This window comes from Enoplosus armatus, chromosome 8 (genome assembly GCF_043641665.1).
Source record: "Enoplosus armatus isolate fEnoArm2 chromosome 8, fEnoArm2.hap1, whole genome shotgun sequence".
Lineage (NCBI taxonomy): Eukaryota > Metazoa > Chordata > Actinopteri > Centrarchiformes > Enoplosidae > Enoplosus > Enoplosus armatus.
The window spans coordinates 24,706,036-24,722,481 of record NC_092187.1 but is presented as its reverse complement, the minus strand read 5'-3'; the positions used below and the strand labels follow the sequence as shown (position 1 = coordinate 24,722,481).

Below are 16,446 nucleotides of genomic sequence, written 5' to 3'. Positions count from 1 at the left end.
ACAAGTCATGTGGTTTATCAGGTATAAAAATGCAACATACTGAATCAACACAGATTTACACCTCTCATGTGTATAGGTACTTAAGAGTATTACATACAGCACCTAAGATTAATTCTTTTTATTTTAATGCATCTTTATTTTAATTACACATTTCATACATACACAGGTATGTTACCTTCTATTGCAGCAATTAAATATTCAGCACTGAGAAACATGTAAACGGGACCCAGGGTGGATTCTGTGAACACTGCTGGGAGACTTGCTGACATCTCCCTTGAACAAACCTCTAATGAGTGTTTAAGTAAGATGATTCTGTTTAATTTCAAACATCGTGTTTGAAAATGGGGAGAGGATCATCATGAGTAAATAGGCCAGCAGCAGCATTGTACTTAACATCATTATATGACTTTCTGTTTTATACTAAATGTCCAAAGAACACGGACAACCCGGTCCACATATGTACTCTAGGTTTGGACTAGACCCTTCCTTCACAAGTGCTTGGCCAAAGACACAACCCAAAATTAATGACCAGAATTAAAACACATTACATTACACTCCTAATTCTAATGTGTGTAGCAAATGCTGCAGCTGATACCTTTAAAAACACTGGATCCATATTTTGTCACATTGTTTGAAGAGTATTCCGGGCATCCCACAGGTCTGAGCCAATTTATTACTCATTATTAATTACAATGATCGAACAATATCCTGAGATCACAAAAACACGTTGCAGGTGTGTTAGTCCGAGGTATATAAACACTGGATTTCCCTCTCAAAGACACCCTGCTACCTGCTACTGCTGCAAGTGGAACCTCATCTGATCATCACAACAAGGTGCGGCTCTCATTCCTACCTTTCATCATAGCATCAGCTGTGTTGATTCAAATCTATAGAAATTATTTTTCATCTGTTCATTATTACATTTATTGTTTTCAAGGGAAAATCCCCTTTTCATATATAGTTCTTTACAAGGCCTCGTTTCTGTGAAACCTGCTAACTGTCTTTGTTTCATTCATTCACAACAGTCATTTTAACTTTATAATTCAAGTTCACATTTAAAGAATGCACATGCTTATCTATGGTGCATTACTTCATTAATAACTGAGTCTTTACACAGATGGCATCAGCTCTTCATTTCATTGCGGTCCTCTGTTTGACCAGTGGACTGTGGATTGGAGCAAATGTAAGTAACACGCACACTAAAATATTTATTCTTAAAAGATCATTGGTGTCATAACACCTAAACTTCAAACACTAGTACCATGTCTCGGAGCCCAACATCATGTTTTCAACATTATTTCCAAGTTTTGTCTTCAAAATAACTACTGGTGATATATAAGGTAGTGACTAAATACACAATAAAATACTCAATAAAGATCAAGTTTGAGTTGAGTTCAGTGCTAATGATGTTTTCTTTATGTTCACAGGCGCGTCCTGATTCAGGTTGGTACTTGTCCGAGTCTGGGGGGTGAAGGGTCATAATACAGTAGCTGGGACTTTGTGACTGCTGTTCAAGTTATTTATAAGTTTTCAAATTTTTAAGAAACGTTTTTGTTTCTGCAGAATGAGGACTGTGGATGTTTCTTATAGTGTTGTCACTCTATCAGGTTATCAGTATGGATGACAGCAATGAATACAGAAATCAATAACTCTCAATGTACCTATGACATGAGACTTGAATAAACCTGAACCCATTCTTTAAGTCAATTTCAAAAGAGGAACATGACTCTAATTTTCCTCCTGTCACACTTATGCATTGATTGTCATTGTAATCATCTACAGACCATTGCTGTGACACCTGTAGGACCTGCCCTTCTGGTTGGACTCAGTTTGACGATCACTGTTACATGTTTAACCATGATCAAAAGGACTGGGCTGATGCAGAGGTACTTTATGGAGCAATATGAGTTCTAACTGCCTAACTGTATTCATGACATTTGCTTTAAACTAGTTTGTTCTTATAAGAATCATTCAGTAGAAGAAGCCGTAAACCAAACTCTCACTTCTATGTCCTCATTTAACGTATTCCATCTCTCAATGATTTTTTGTTTCTTTTTTCATTTCACACGTTGTCTTCCTCATTAGATTGCCTGCATTGCCCTCGGTGGGAATCTGGCCTCAATCCCCAACAAAGACGTGTACGACTTCCTCATAAAGACAATCCACGCAGCGACTAACGAACATAGACGAACTTGGGTTGGAGGCCATGACACAGCAAAGGTGAGCGATTTAACAATAAACATGACACGATGCAACTATCCCCTGCGTGCCTGATATAGAGTGCTGCAGGGATGACGGATTTTTGTAGGCCAACTCAGAAGTTAGCATCGCCCTGGTTCCCTTGAAAAAAGCCAAAATGATTTATGGATTATTGCTGAAAATAAGCTCTGTGGCAAACAAATGTTAATGACACTTACATGTGTTGTTCAGCAAGATAATCTTCACAACTGAACACATGATTTTTGAAGCGTAAATGCAGTCACCAGAAATAAAGAGCTAAGGTTAGGCTATAAACAAACTACACCACGGTTGCATATCCGAGCTCGAGTATAAACACAACGAGGCTGTAAAATCAAACTAGTGAGTAGATGAGTTTCCACATTCGGCATGATGACATTTAACGTCCCCGACAACGTCTGTAATCTCATTTAGCCGTCTTTTTTAAGACACGTAAAAGCTTCAAAATTCAGGAGTGGGGTATTTACTGATGCATTTTATGTCGCAGAACAAAGCGTGAAAATCTCTAAAGCTTGTGTTAGCCACAGACCTTATTTCAGGAATCTGTCCAAAAACCCATTCAAGAAACCCCACTGACTTCGAGACGAATGAAGCGGAAGGGCAAAAATGCCGACTCATTTCCACCAACTCTTTACATACTGTAACCAATCATGATCTACAGACCTCACTGTCAATAATTCTCACCTTTAGCCCAAAATTGTTTCGATCAGTCTGTTGATTGTGTTTTCATGAAGACATTTTGCTTTTATTTGATACCACACAGTAGAGAGGTGACGGGACATGAGGGGGATTATGTATAACAAAGGTCACTGACCTGGGGCCAGTTACATAGTAATGTGTTATACCGCTAAACCACCAGGTCACCCAGTCTGTGGGTTATTTTGACAAACCAGGACATCCATTTCATTTTTTAGTATCAAACTAAATTCTATTCAGCCTCATTGTGTTGGAGTGGTGGCTGACGTCTCAGCTGTGTATATCTCTTCACTATCAGCATGGTTAGATGTAAGTAAGGGTAAAATATCATTGTTGTGATTGGATTGAATTGACCCTTAAAACTTTCTTTCAGGAGGGTGTGTGGTTGTGGACGGATGGAACCAAGTTTGACTTCAAGCTGTGGCGTCGGGGGGAGCCCAACAACAGTGGCAGAAGCGAGCACTGCATGGAGTTGAACTACCTCGGTACGCATTGATTATCTATTTCTCTCTTGCATGTCATTTTTTCTTCTGAAGCAATGTGGAAATTCTCAATATTCAAGAAAAGTAATTGACTAAATCAACAATTCTGGTAAGTGACTAAATATTTAAGTAAAGCAAATCATGAGTATTTGCTAGAATTCCTTGTATTCTTTGACGTTAAACTGAATATCTTTGGGTTTTTGGACTGTTTGTTGCATAAAACAAGCAGATGAATATCTCAACCTGGGCTTTAGGGAATTTTGACAACTTCTGACATTGCATGAACCAAATGATGAATCAATCAAGAAAGAAGTCAGATTAATCAATAATTAAAATAATCTTTCATTGTAGGTCTAATTGTTTGTTTATTAACTTTTAAACTCTAGGTGCTCCCAACGACTTGAGCTGCGACCCAAAGAAATCTTTTGTTTGTGGAAAGTGCCTGTGAAGATCCCTGCCATGTGCTGTTACATCTGCCATGATGATGTCGCATCCCCACTAATGACGTCACATGCACTAGGATGTACAGCCCCGATGACATCACTGCAGGAAAATATATTGACAGTTCTGATTTGATTTCAAATGAATCAATAAACAGATAAATCTTGTTCAACAATCTGTCTCACCTCCTTGTCATTTGCCAACAAAAATAAAATTGGCATTGAAAACAAAACCGGAATTGAAAAAGGAAACATTGGCATTGAAACATTTGCATTGAAAAATAAAAGCATTAAAAATGATTTCATTTTATTTTGATATTTTTGTTCAGATTTTTTCTTCAAATCACTTTTTTTTCATTGACAGTGTTTTTCAGTTTCGATGTTCTGTTACCATTTTGGCATGGAGAGGAGGGCTTTGAGGGGACTACCCCTAAGTTTTGGAGCGCCCTCGACTGGCTCGTAGCCTTTCAGAATGAAGTTACAAAGAATAGGAGTTGAAGTCATAGCCTATTGACCCCAAGCGCAGAGCATGGAGCACTTTGCAGACAGATATGCATTTAGGGTTTAATAATGTATGTTGTAAATTAATGATGAATTGTCACCTCTGCATTCATTGAATATTGATTTTAAATTGAAGAAATATTACGCTCAAACGTTAGGCTGTTTGCATAGCCACCAGAGCGTGTGATCGGAGTTCAGTTAAAAGAAACTCTGCTCCATCGCTTCCCTCCGGTCCGTTGCCGTTCCCAGCTCCCAGGACGAAAAAACATGCTCAAAATTCGCTCCTGTTCAGTGCTCAGTGAGTTCAAGTTCAAGTATTTGTTTTTATATATGTCAATGGTTCAAGTGCGCTCCTCGCTCAGGTTCAATTCAACTCTGCTCACATGCTCTGATAGCTCTGATAGCTACTGGACATCCTCACCACATTTGTGGTGCCTAGTTGCAAAAGCTGTTAGATAAATGAACTGAAGTGAAATCTACAATAGTTCCCTCTGAGATGTAGTGGAGTAGAAGCAGAAAGTGGCATGACAAGAAAATACAAGTACCCCAAGTTTGTACTATATTTGTACATGAGTACTTGAGTAAAAGTACATTCCACCACTGCACAGATCACCTGCAGTATGCAGACAGTTCCAAAGAGCAAGTTTCTTGCGCCAAAGCTGTCAATAGTTTCTATTGTGGACTACTGAAAACAACACTACTGCATGGAATCACTATCTGTTCCACAACACAGGAGAGTAGGGGTGGGAATCACCAGAGGTCCCACCATATGATATTATCTTAATACTTAAGGCACGATACCATAGTATTGCGATATGCTGAGTATTGCAATACCTTGTGATTTTTCAACTGCAAATTATGTCCCCAAAGGAAAACTTTGTCAACATCGATTTTAATGAGATAAAGTTTTCCGTCTGTTCATCTCGCTTCAATCATTTTATTGCAGCAAAATGGGAGACAGATTGACCAACACTGTCAAAAAAAACCCTCATAAATCATCATAAATGTGGCATTCACCTGACAAACTGAACTGTTTGTTTTGTCGACATCGTCCAACTTCACTGAATGCAGGTATTTTGAACAATGCAACTTCAGCTAAAGTTATGCAGCCCCTTCAGCAACTGAGGAATTTGAAAGTAAATACATTTAAAGTACAGTACACTTAAACTGAAATTAAATAAAACGTGCTTTTAAATTAAAACAAAAAGAATGTGCTACTGTTTGCTGCTGGCTTTGAGACAGCCAAGAGGTAGCTGCAGGTCACCAGAGACACTATCTCCTCACCTGGAAGCACAACAAATGCAAACGTACAGTAAATGTCACAGACGAGGAAGTCTAACAAACCGCACGAACAGGTTCAACAAAAGCATCATTCCACAGAGACACATGATGATTATTTAAGTATTGTATTTAAGTATGAATCTGAGATACTTGTACTTTCCTTGAGTCTTTTCTTTTCGTGCCACTTTCTACTTCTACTCCACATTTCAGAGGGAAATATTGTACCTTTTACTTCACTACAATTACTTTTAACGGCTTTAGTTACGAGTTACTTTACAAATTAAGATTTTTGCATACGAAACATATAAAGCGTTTATAAAATATGATAGAGAAAATTAAGAGAAGTAAAGGAGGAAAAGAAGTTCAGCCATTAAGAAAGTTACAAAAACAACTGCCCACATTGATGCATATAAAACAACACTGTGCTCATAAAATGTGATTAGCTTTCAAATGTAATTATGATTCTATTCAGACAATGATTTAAGTTATTGTTATTGAAGTTATTGTGTCCTTTGACTCATTCCTCCAAGCGTTCAGTAGCTGGTCTGGATTGATAATCTCCTGCTAATAAATTGGCTGTGGCACACCTTCTGAATTCTCGGGTACATGTATCATCCATCAAGTGTCACAGTGTGATCTTCATTTCCCCTCAGCCCGTCTCCAGTCCCTGCTCACTTCTCCCGGGCCATGATCACACTTGACAGACACAGACAAAAGTATTGGGCCACTCCTCTTAATCATTGAATTCAGGTGTTTCATTCAGTCCCATTGCCACAGGTATAAAATCAAGCACCTAGCCATGCAGTCTGCCTTTACAAACATTTGTGAAAGAATGGGTCGTTCTAAAGAGTTCACTGAATTCGAACGTGGTACTGCAATAGGATGCCACCGTTGCAACAAGTCAGTTCGTGAAATTTCTTCTCTCCTAGATATTCCACGATCAACTGGAAGTGGTATTATTGCAAAGTGGAAACGTTTAGGAACCACAGCAGCTCAGCCACGAAGTGGCAGACCACGTAATGTTACAGAGCGGGGTCGCCGAGTGCTGACGCGCATAGTGGTAAAAGTCGCCAAAGCTCTGCTGACTCAACAACTGCAGAGTTCCAAACCAGCTCTGGCATTAATATCAGCACCAAAACTGTATGCCGGGAGCTTCACGCAAGCCTTACATCACCGAGCACAATGCCAAGCGTCGGATGGAGTGGTGTAAAGCACGCCGCCACTGGAGCAGTGGAAACGAGTTCTGTGGAGTGACGAATCACGCATCAGTATATCCTGGCTTAAGTTGCATAAGGTGGCAACAGTAGTGTAAGACTATCTTTGATCACTGCATTTGCAAATATTTTACTTTTTCTTCTTCTTATGTGTTATCCTAAGGCTGTGTGCGCACTGTAGCCTAAGTTCTCTAAAACTGTGGGGTTCCCAAGTAAGTTGTTTCTGGATCAGGGGTTAAAGCAAGTTTAAAAACAGTAACATCAAAATATGAGACACCAAAAATTATGAAGTTTTGTCCAAAAATGGTGACCAAGAGTGTCCTCAGCAAATTAAAGCAAACATCGCAAAAACTTGAAAGGAAATGGCGCTCCACCAATTGGAAGAATCACGTTTAGCCTGGCAAGATAGTCTTAAAGCATAAAGGAAGGCCCTCCGTAACGCCAGAGCGTCCTATTGCTCATCATTAACAGAGGAAAATAAGAACCCCAGGTTTCTTCAGCACCGTAGCCAGGCTGACAGAGAGTCACTGCTCTGTTGAGCCATGTATTCCTATAACCCTCAGCAGTAATGACTTCATGAGCTTCTTTAAAGATAAAATTCAAAGTATTAGAAAAACAATTCATCACCTTCTGCCCTCAGGCGATACCGACTTAACTTCAAACACAGGAACCTCAGAAACAGAATCATCTTACTTAAACTAATTAATTAAAATAAAGATGCATTAAAATAAAAAGAATTAATCTTAGGTGCTGTATGTAATACTCTTAAGTACCTATACACATGAGAGGTGTAAATCTGTGTTGATTCAGTATGTTGCATTTTTATACCTGATAAACCACATGACTTGTTTCAGAGTGTAGGCCCACTAAGACCAGCAGAGTCAAGGAGGTGAAGGCTTGGGAAGTGATGTTCACTCACTGAAAAACCAGTAAACCCCAGTAAACCAAATATGCAGCGTCATATAAGGGGTGAACATTTGAGCATTTTGTTTATGTTTTATGTCATCTGCAGTGTCTAAATAAGGCCAATTTACTGGTTTGGGAAATTGTGGTTAATAGTCATTACAAATAAGGACAAAAGATTTGTTGTGAGTATATGACAGCAAATACCTGTTGAATATGAATCAGATGGAAACATGGGGTGGGGATAGCCATTTGTAGTTTGATCTGAAGAAAATCTACCATGGAGCTGCTTGTTTTCTTCCAATTTCAAAGCCTCTGCAAAAGACACCCTTCAGAAACCATGCAGCTTAGGTCTAATATTCTTTAAATACACATGGGGAAATATGGGAATCTTATAGAAGGTTTTGGTGCTCTGGTCATTTGAGCTTACATGTTCAAATGATGAACACTTAGATGAAAAATCTGCAAAAGACGACATGATGAGCCTCATTCATGCGTAGTCTAATTTGACTTTTTAAAAGGACACAGCAGACCACTCAAGGTCTGTGGATCCTTCTTTCATGAAGGCATTTTGCTTTTATTTGATACCACACAGTGGAGAGCTCACGGGAAAATAAGGGACAAAGTTCCCTGACTGGAGGCCATTTACCTGGTAATGTGTTATACTGCTAAACCACCAGGTCACCCAGTCTGTGGGTTATTTTGCAAACCAGGATATACATTTCATTTTCTAGTATCACAAACTAAATTCTATTCAGCCTCATTGTGTTGGAGTGGTGGCTGACGTCTCAGCTGTGTATATCTCTTCACTATCAGCATGGTTAGATGTCACCCAGGGCAAAATATCATTTTTATGATTGGACTGAATTGACCTTTAAAACCTTCTTTCAGGTGTGTGGATGTGGAGTGATGGTACCAAGTTTCATTTCGAAGAGTGGCGTTACAAGCAGCCCAACAACACTTCTGTTTTGTTATTTGTACATTTGATTGAAAAAAAGAAACATTTTGTAGCAGAGACCTCTAGAGTATTAGAGTTTGTTGTTTGTAGACCTGAAACTATTAGTTAAGTAATCGGTTAGTGGATTTAAGTAAGTGAATTAAGTAAGTGATTCATTATTTTTTAAGCAACCCCCTTAAAACAGATCACTGGTTAATATTTGAGTATTTGACACCACTGCAGGAAAACATTTATTTATTCACATATCTGATTTGATTTTAAATGACTCAACAATCTGTCTCATCTCTTATTTTGTTTTTTATATTACCATCTCATGCAAAAGCTTAATTCTTTTGAAAAACATTCAGTCAATCAACTGATTAATCATTTAGTCAATCAGTTTATTGTATCTCTTCATATATAGTTTATTTCTGCATTTACAGTATAAAATTATAACATTTTATATTACCATAGACCTGAGCTGTCAGAAAAGTCATCCAGCTCATGAAGAAAAGAGATATTCCACCCTGCCTGCTTCTGCTGACATAAAGAGTCAGATAAACTGAGATAAACTGAGATAAACCTGCATGGTGTGATAAGCACATCAGTACACAAAAGGTCTGAGTATTTTCAGGCACTGATTTTATAACGCACGTTTTTCTGACTGGTTCCATTAAAACGCCTTCGAGAAATCAACAAAAGGTCATGGAACCTGGTGGAAACGTAACTCAGATGAAAACAATAGCAGGGAGAAAGTTGAGCTTGTGGAAGTCATTGTTGTACGCTAGGTGTGCAGTGATGCCAGAGGTTTCGGCACAGATGGGAGGACGGCTGGTTCAGGAAGAGGGACATTATTTCCTCAGTATGCAGATTACATGTGTAACGGGGTTTAATTTGTTCTGGATCTCTATATACAGTTTATAACACCCTACTTTTTATACCGCTGATAGTGGTAACAGTCAACAGTCTCTGCGTTGTGTTCATTGATGGTGGCCTAGTATTAAATATGAAATCTAAAATGGGAAAAATATGAAAATAACACAAATATCAAATAAAGGTAAAATTACTGACAAATTAAATTCTCTATTACAAGATTTTTCTATTAGACTTAGTAACCATTTAAAGCTCAAAGTATGTTTTTAATGTAACATTCAAAAGGCAAATGTTACATACAGTGGGGCAAAAAAGTATTTAGTCAGCCACCAATTGAGCAATTTCTCCCACTTAAAAAGATGAGAGAGGCCTGTAATTTTCATCATAGGTACACTTCAACTATGAGAGACAGAATGGGGGGAAAGACACATTGTAGGATTTTTAATGAATTAATTGGTAAATTCCTCTGTAAAATAAGTATTTACAAACAAACAAGCAAGATTTCTGGCTCTCACAGACCTGTAACTTCTTCTTTAAGAGGCTCCTCTGTCCTCCACTCATTACCTGTATTAATGGCACCTGTTTGAACTCTTTATCAGTATAAAAGACACCTGTCCACAACCTCAAACAGTCAGACTCCAAACTCCACTATGGCCATGACCAAAGAGCTGTCAAAGGACACCAGAAACAAAATTGTAGACCTGCACCAGGCTGGGAAGACTGAATTTGCAACAGGTAAGCAGCTTGGTGTGAAGAAATCAACTATGGGAGCAATTATTAGAAAATGGAAGACATACAAGACCACTGATAATCTCCCTCGATCTGGGGCTCCACACAAGATCTCACCCCGTGGGGTCAAAATGATCACGAGAACGGTGAGCAAAAATCCCAGAACCACACGGGGGGACCTAGTGAATGACCTGCAGAGAGCTGGGACCAAAGTAACAAAGGCTACCATCAGTAACACACTACGCCGCCAGGGACTCAAGTCCTGCAGTGTCAGACGTGTCCCCCTGCTTAAGCCAGTACATGTCCAGGCCCGTCTGAAGTTTGCTAGAGAGCATTTGGATGATCCAGAAGAGGATTGGGAGAATGTCATATGGTCAGATGAAACCAAAATAGAACTTTTTGGTAAAAACTCAACTTGTCGTGTTTGGAGGAGAAAGAATTGCATCCAAAGAACACCATACCTACTGTGAAGCATGGGGGTGGAAACATCATGCTTTGGGGCTGTTTTTCTGCAAAGGGACCAGGACGACTGATCCGTGTAAAGGAAAGAATGAATGGGGCCATGTATCGCATTGAAGATGAAACGTGGCTGGGTCTTTCAGCATGACAATGATCCCAAACACACCGCCCGGGCAACGAAGGAGTGGCTTCGTAAGAAGCATTTCAAGGTCCTGGAGTGGCCTAGCCAGTCTCCAGATCTCAACCCCATAGAAAATCTTTGGAGGGAGTTGAAAGTCTGTGTTGCCCAGCGACAGCCCCAAAACATCACTGCTCTAGAGGGGGTCTGCATGGAGGAATGGGCCAAAATACCAGCAACAGTGTGTGAAAACCTTGTGAAGACTTACAGAAAACGTTTGACCTCTGTCATTGCCAACAAAGGGTATATAACAAAGTATTGAGATGAACTTTTGTTATTGACCAAATACTTATTTTCCACCATAATTTGCAAATAAATTCTTTAAAAATCAGACAATGTGATTTTCTGGATTTTTTTTTTCTCATTTTGTCTCTCATAGTTGAGGTATACCTATGATGAAAATTGGAGACCTCTCATCTTTTTAAGTGGGAGAACTTGCACAATTGGTGGCTGACTAAATACTTTTTTGCCCCACTGTATGTAAATCACACTCTCCTGCCCCTCCCCTCAAATCCCTCCTCTCAGTTCAATACAGTTTTATTTAAATAGTGCCAAATCATAACAGAGGTTATCTCAGGGCACTTTTCTTATACATAATATTATATGTAAACACATATATAAACATTATAATATTATTTACAGGTGTGATGTGGACGACCAGATGGCAAAAGTCCACCTATTCTTTACAATACATGCTGTTACCTATCTTTGATTAAAGTATAAACTCTGTGGTTCATGAGGTAGAGTTTATCTGATTGTTGTATCAGCAGAAGAAGGCAGGGTGGAATATCTCTATTCTTGTTGAACTGGATGACTTGTCGGGGCACGTCTATGGTCATTTAAAATGTTAGAATTTTATACTGCGAATGCAGGTATAAACCATCTATGAAGAGATACAATAATTGATTGACTAAATGATTAATCAGTTGATTGATCAATTGAAGTATACATAGTAGAGATAGAAGTATTAAGCTTTCATATGAGATGGTAATATAAAGAGGTGAGACAAATTGTTGAACAGAATGTGTCTGTTTATTGATTTATTTGAAATCAAATCAGAACTGTCAATATATTTTCCTGCAGTGATGTCATCGAGGCTGTACATCCTGGTGCATGTGACATCATTAGTGGGGATGTGACATCATCATGGCAGTTGTATGAGCACATGGCAGGGATCTTCACAGGCGCTTTCCACAAACAAAAGATTGCTTTGGGTTGCAGCTCAAGTCGTTGGGAGCACCTAGAGTTTAAAAGTTAACAAACAAAAAATGATATACATACAAAGAAAGATTATTTTAATTATTGATTAATCTTCTCGATTGATTGATTCATCATTTGGTTTATGCAATGTCAGAAGTTGTCACAATTTTCTAAAGCCCAAGTTGAGATATTCATCTGCTTGTTTTATCCTACAAACCCAAAGATATTCAGTTTAACTTCAAAGAATACGATGAATTCTAACAAATACTCATGATTTGTTTTACTTAAATATCTAATCGCTTACTATAATTAATAATTGTTGATTCAGTCAATCGACTAATTGATTACTTAACTAATAGTTTCAGGTCTACAAACAACAAACTCTAATACTCTAGAGGCCTCTGCTACAAATGTTTGACAAGTGTTTGCTTTTTTCAATCAAATGTACAAATAACAAAACACAATTCATATTCTAGATTATATCAGAGGATGAGTTACAAAAGATGACTTTTCTTCTCTTGAATGTTGAGAATTTCCACAGAAAAATCACATGCAGGAGAGAAACAGATAATCAGTGCGTACCGAGGTAGTTCATCTCCATGCAGTGCTCTCTTTTGCCACTGTTGTTGGGCTCCCCCCGACGCCACAGCTTGAAGTCAAACTTGGTCCCATCCGTCCACAACCACACACCCTCCTGAAAGAAAGTTTTGAGGGTCAATTCAATCCAATCACAAAAATGATATTTTACCCTTAGTGACTTCTAACCATGCTGATAGTGAAGAGATATACACAGCTGAGACGTCAGCCACCACTCCAACACAATGAGGCTGAATAGAATTTAGTTTGATACTAAAAAATGAAATGGATGTCCTGGTTTGTCGAAATAACCCAGAGACTGGGTGACCTGGTGGTTTAGCGGTATAACACATTACCAGGTAAATGGCCTCCAGTCAGGGAACCTTTGTTATACATGATCCATCCAAAATCCAAATCACACCTGCCAGACTCTCAACAATGTGACCACCAAATTAAAAACAGAACATATTCAGTAGAGTTCTGCAGGAATGAGCCCTAAAACCTGGAAATGAGTCTGCATTTTTGCCCTTCCGCTTCATTCGTCTCGAAGTCAGTGGGGTTTCTTGAATGGGTTTTTGGACAGATTCCTGAAATAAGGTCTGTGGCTAACACAAGCTTTAGAGATTTTCACGCTTTGTTCTGCAACATAAAATGCGTCAGTAAATACCCCACTCCTGAATTTTGAAGCTTTTAAGTTTCTCATGAAAGGCGGCTAAATGAGATTACGGACGTTGTTGGGGACGTTAAATGTCATCATGCCAAATGTGGAAACTCATCTACTCACTAGTCTGCTCTTACAGCCTCGTTGTGTTTATACTCGCGCTTGGACATGCAACTGTAGCCTAACGTTAGCTTTTTATTTCTGGCGACTGCATTTCCGCTTCAAAAATCATGTGTTCATTGTGAAGATTATCATGCTGAACAACACGTAAGTAAGAGTAAGTGTGAGTGTCATTAACATTTGTTTGCCACAGAGCTTATTTTCAGCAATACTCCATAAATGAGTTGGCCTACAAAAATCCGTCATCCCTGCAGCACTCTATATCAGGCACACATGTTTATGTTAAATCGCTCACCTTTGCTGTGTCATGGCCTCCAACCCAAGTTCGTCTATGTTCGTTAGTCGCTGTGTGGATTGTCTTTTTGAGGAAGTCGTACACGTCTTTGTTGGGGATTGAGGCCAGATTCCCACCGAGGGCAATGCAGGCAATCTAATGAGGAAGACAACGTGTGAAATGAAAAAAAACAACAAAAAAATCATTGAGAGGTGGAATACGTTAAATGAGGACATAGAAGTGAGAGTTTGCTTTACGGCTTCTTCTACTGAATGATTCTTATAAGAACAAACTAGTTTAAAGCAAATGTCATGAATGCAGTTTGGCAGTTAGAACTCATATTGTTCCATAAAGTACCTCTGCATCAGCCCAGTCCTTTTGAACGTGGTTGTACATGTAACAGTGATCGTCAAACTGAGTCCAACCAGAAGGGCAGGTCTTACAGGTGTCACAGCAATGGTCTGTAGATGATTACAATGACAATCAATGCATAAGTGTGACAGGAGGAAAATTAGAGTCATGTTCCTCTTTTGAAATTGACTTAAAGAATGGGTTCAGGTTTATTCAAGTCTCATGTCATAGGTACATTGAGAGTTATTGATTTCTGTATTCATTGCTGTCATCCATACTGATAACCTGATAGAGTGACTACACTATAAGAAACATCCACAGTCCTCATTCTGCAGAAACAAAAACGTTTCTTAAAAATTTGAAAACTTATAAATAACTTGAACAGCAGTCACAAAGTCCCAGCTACTGTATTATGACCCTTCACCCCCCAGACTCGGACAAGTACCAACCTGAATCAGGACGCGCCTGTGAACATAAAGAAAACATCATTAGCACTGAACTCAACTCAAACTTGATCTTTATTGAGTATTTTATTGTGTATTTAGTCACTACCTTATATATCACCAGTAATTATTTTGAAGACAAAACTTGGAAATAATGTTGAAAACATGATGTTGGGCTCCGAGACATGGTACTAGTGTTTGAAGTTTAGGTGTTATGACACCAATGATCTTTTAAAAATAAATATTTTAGTGTGCGTGTTACTTACATTTGCTCCAATCCACAGTCCACTGGTCAAACAGAGGACCGCAATGAAATGAAGAGCTGATGCCATCTGTGTAAAGACTCAGTTATTAATGAAGTAATGCACCATAGATAAGCATGTGCATTCTTTAAATGTGAACTTGAATTATAAAGTTAAAATGACTGTTGTGAATGAATGAAACAAAGACAGTTAGCAGGTTTCACAGAAACGTGGCCTTGTAAAGAACTATATATGAAAAGGGGATTTCCCTTGAAGTGAACACTAAATGCAATAATGAACAGATGAAAAATAATTTCTATAGATTTGAATCAACACAGCTGATGCTATGATGAAAGGTAGGAATGAGAGCCGCACCTTGTTGTGATGATCAGATGAGGTTCCACTTGCAGCAGTAGCAGGTAGCAGGGTGTCTTTCAGAGGGAAACCCAGTGTTTATATACCTTCGACTCACACACCTGCAATGTGTCTTTCTCTGATCTCAAGACATTGTTTGATTATTGTAAATAATAATGAGTACTCTATTAGCTCAGACTGGAGGAAAGACCAATATACTCTTCAAACAATGTTGGATAAGATGCCTTTTTAGGCAGAAATTCAGATTAGGGTTGTAATTCAAGGCTGACACTTGGCAACGCTGGTCTGTCGGCCAGTCGGAGTGGGTCACCTGAGCTTTTGTTCAGTTAAGTTGAGTGGACTGCTGTGTCCTTTCAAAACGTCAAATTACACTACGCATGAATAAGGCTCATGATGTCATCTTTTGCACATTTTTCATCTAAGTGTTCATCATTTGAACATGTAAGCTCAAATGACCAGAGCACCAAAACCTTCTATAAGATTCCCATATTTCCCCATGTGTATTTAAAGAATATTAGACCTAAGCTGCATGGTTTCTGAAGGGTGTCTTTTGCAGAGGCTTTGAAATTGGAAGAAAACAAGCAGCTCCATGGTAGATTTTCTTCAGATCAAACTACAAATGGCTATCCCCACCCCATGTTTCCATCTGATTCATATTCAACAGGTATTTGCTGTCATATACTCACAACAAATCTTTTGTCCTTATTTGTAATGACTATTAACCACAATTTCCAAAACCAGTAGGCCTATTTAGACACTGCAGATGACATAAAACATAAACAAAATGCTAAAATGTTCACCCCTTATATGACGCTGCATATCTGGTTTACTGGGGTTTCACTGGTTTTTCAGTGAGTGAACATCACTTCCCAAGCCTTCACCTCCTTGACTCTGCTGGTCTTAGTGGGCCTACACTCTGAAACAAGTCATGTGGTTTATCAGGTATAAAAATGCAACATACTGAATCAACACAGATTTACACCTCTCATGTGTATAGGTACTTAAGAGTATTACATACAGCACCTAAGATTAATTATTTTTATTTTAATGCATCTTTATTCTAATTAATTAGTTTAAGTAAGATGATTCTGTTTCTGAGGTTCCTGTGTTTGAAGTTAAGTCGGTATCGCCTGAGGGCAGAAGGTGATGAATTGTTTTTCTAATAGTTTGAATTTTATCTTTAAAGAAGCTCATGAAGTCATTACTGCTGAGGGTTATAGGAATACATGGCTCAACAGAGCAGTGACTCTCTGTCAGCCTGGCTACGGTGCTG

The 16,446-nt window shown here is 38.7% G+C and overlaps 2 protein-coding genes across 2 annotated transcripts; one reads left to right on the top strand and one right to left on the bottom strand.

Moving 5' to 3' along the window:
* Nucleotides 1-795: 795 nt before the first annotated feature.
* LOC139289045 (galactose-specific lectin nattectin-like) lies at nucleotides 796-4,032 on the top strand. Its single transcript, XM_070910545.1, has 7 exons — nucleotides 796-834; nucleotides 1,118-1,183; nucleotides 1,428-1,443; nucleotides 1,783-1,886; nucleotides 2,086-2,220; nucleotides 3,308-3,419; nucleotides 3,803-4,032. The coding sequence occupies exons 2-7, from the start codon at nucleotides 1,118-1,120 to the stop codon at nucleotides 3,862-3,864; spliced, it is 495 nt and encodes a 164-aa protein (XP_070766646.1). The 5' UTR covers nucleotides 796-834; the 3' UTR covers nucleotides 3,865-4,032.
* A 7,934-nt stretch (nucleotides 4,033-11,966) lies between these two features.
* On the bottom strand, nucleotides 11,967-15,214 carry LOC139288731 (galactose-specific lectin nattectin-like). Its single transcript, XM_070910128.1, has 6 exons — nucleotides 15,174-15,214; nucleotides 14,819-14,888; nucleotides 14,120-14,223; nucleotides 13,784-13,918; nucleotides 12,714-12,825; nucleotides 11,967-12,171 (listed from the first exon to the last, which is right to left on the bottom strand). Exons 2-6 carry the CDS (start codon nucleotides 14,886-14,888, stop codon nucleotides 12,110-12,112), a joined length of 483 nt encoding a protein of 160 aa, XP_070766229.1. The 5' UTR covers nucleotides 15,174-15,214; the 3' UTR covers nucleotides 11,967-12,109.
* Between the last annotated feature and the right edge of the window lie 1,232 nt (nucleotides 15,215-16,446).

Excerpts from the sequence above, each read along its gene's own strand:
- LOC139289045 (XM_070910545.1), top strand. The coding sequence starts at position 1,118 with ATGGCATCAGCTCTTCATTTCATTGCGGTCCTCTGTTTGACCAGTGGA. Across the intron at positions 1,887-2,085 it reads AGGACTGGGCTGATGCAGAG|ATTGCCTGCATTGCCCTCGG; the intron begins GTACTTTATGGA and ends CTTCCTCATTAG. Across the intron at positions 2,221-3,307 it reads GAGGCCATGACACAGCAAAG|GAGGGTGTGTGGTTGTGGAC; the intron begins GTGAGCGATTTA and ends ACTTTCTTTCAG.
- LOC139288731 (XM_070910128.1), bottom strand. The coding sequence starts at position 14,888 with ATGGCATCAGCTCTTCATTTCATTGCGGTCCTCTGTTTGACCAGTGGA. Across the intron at positions 13,919-14,119 it reads AGGACTGGGCTGATGCAGAG|ATTGCCTGCATTGCCCTCGG; the intron begins GTACTTTATGGA and ends CTTCCTCATTAG. Across the intron at positions 12,826-13,783 it reads GAGGCCATGACACAGCAAAG|GAGGGTGTGTGGTTGTGGAC; the intron begins GTGAGCGATTTA and ends ACTTTCTTTCAG.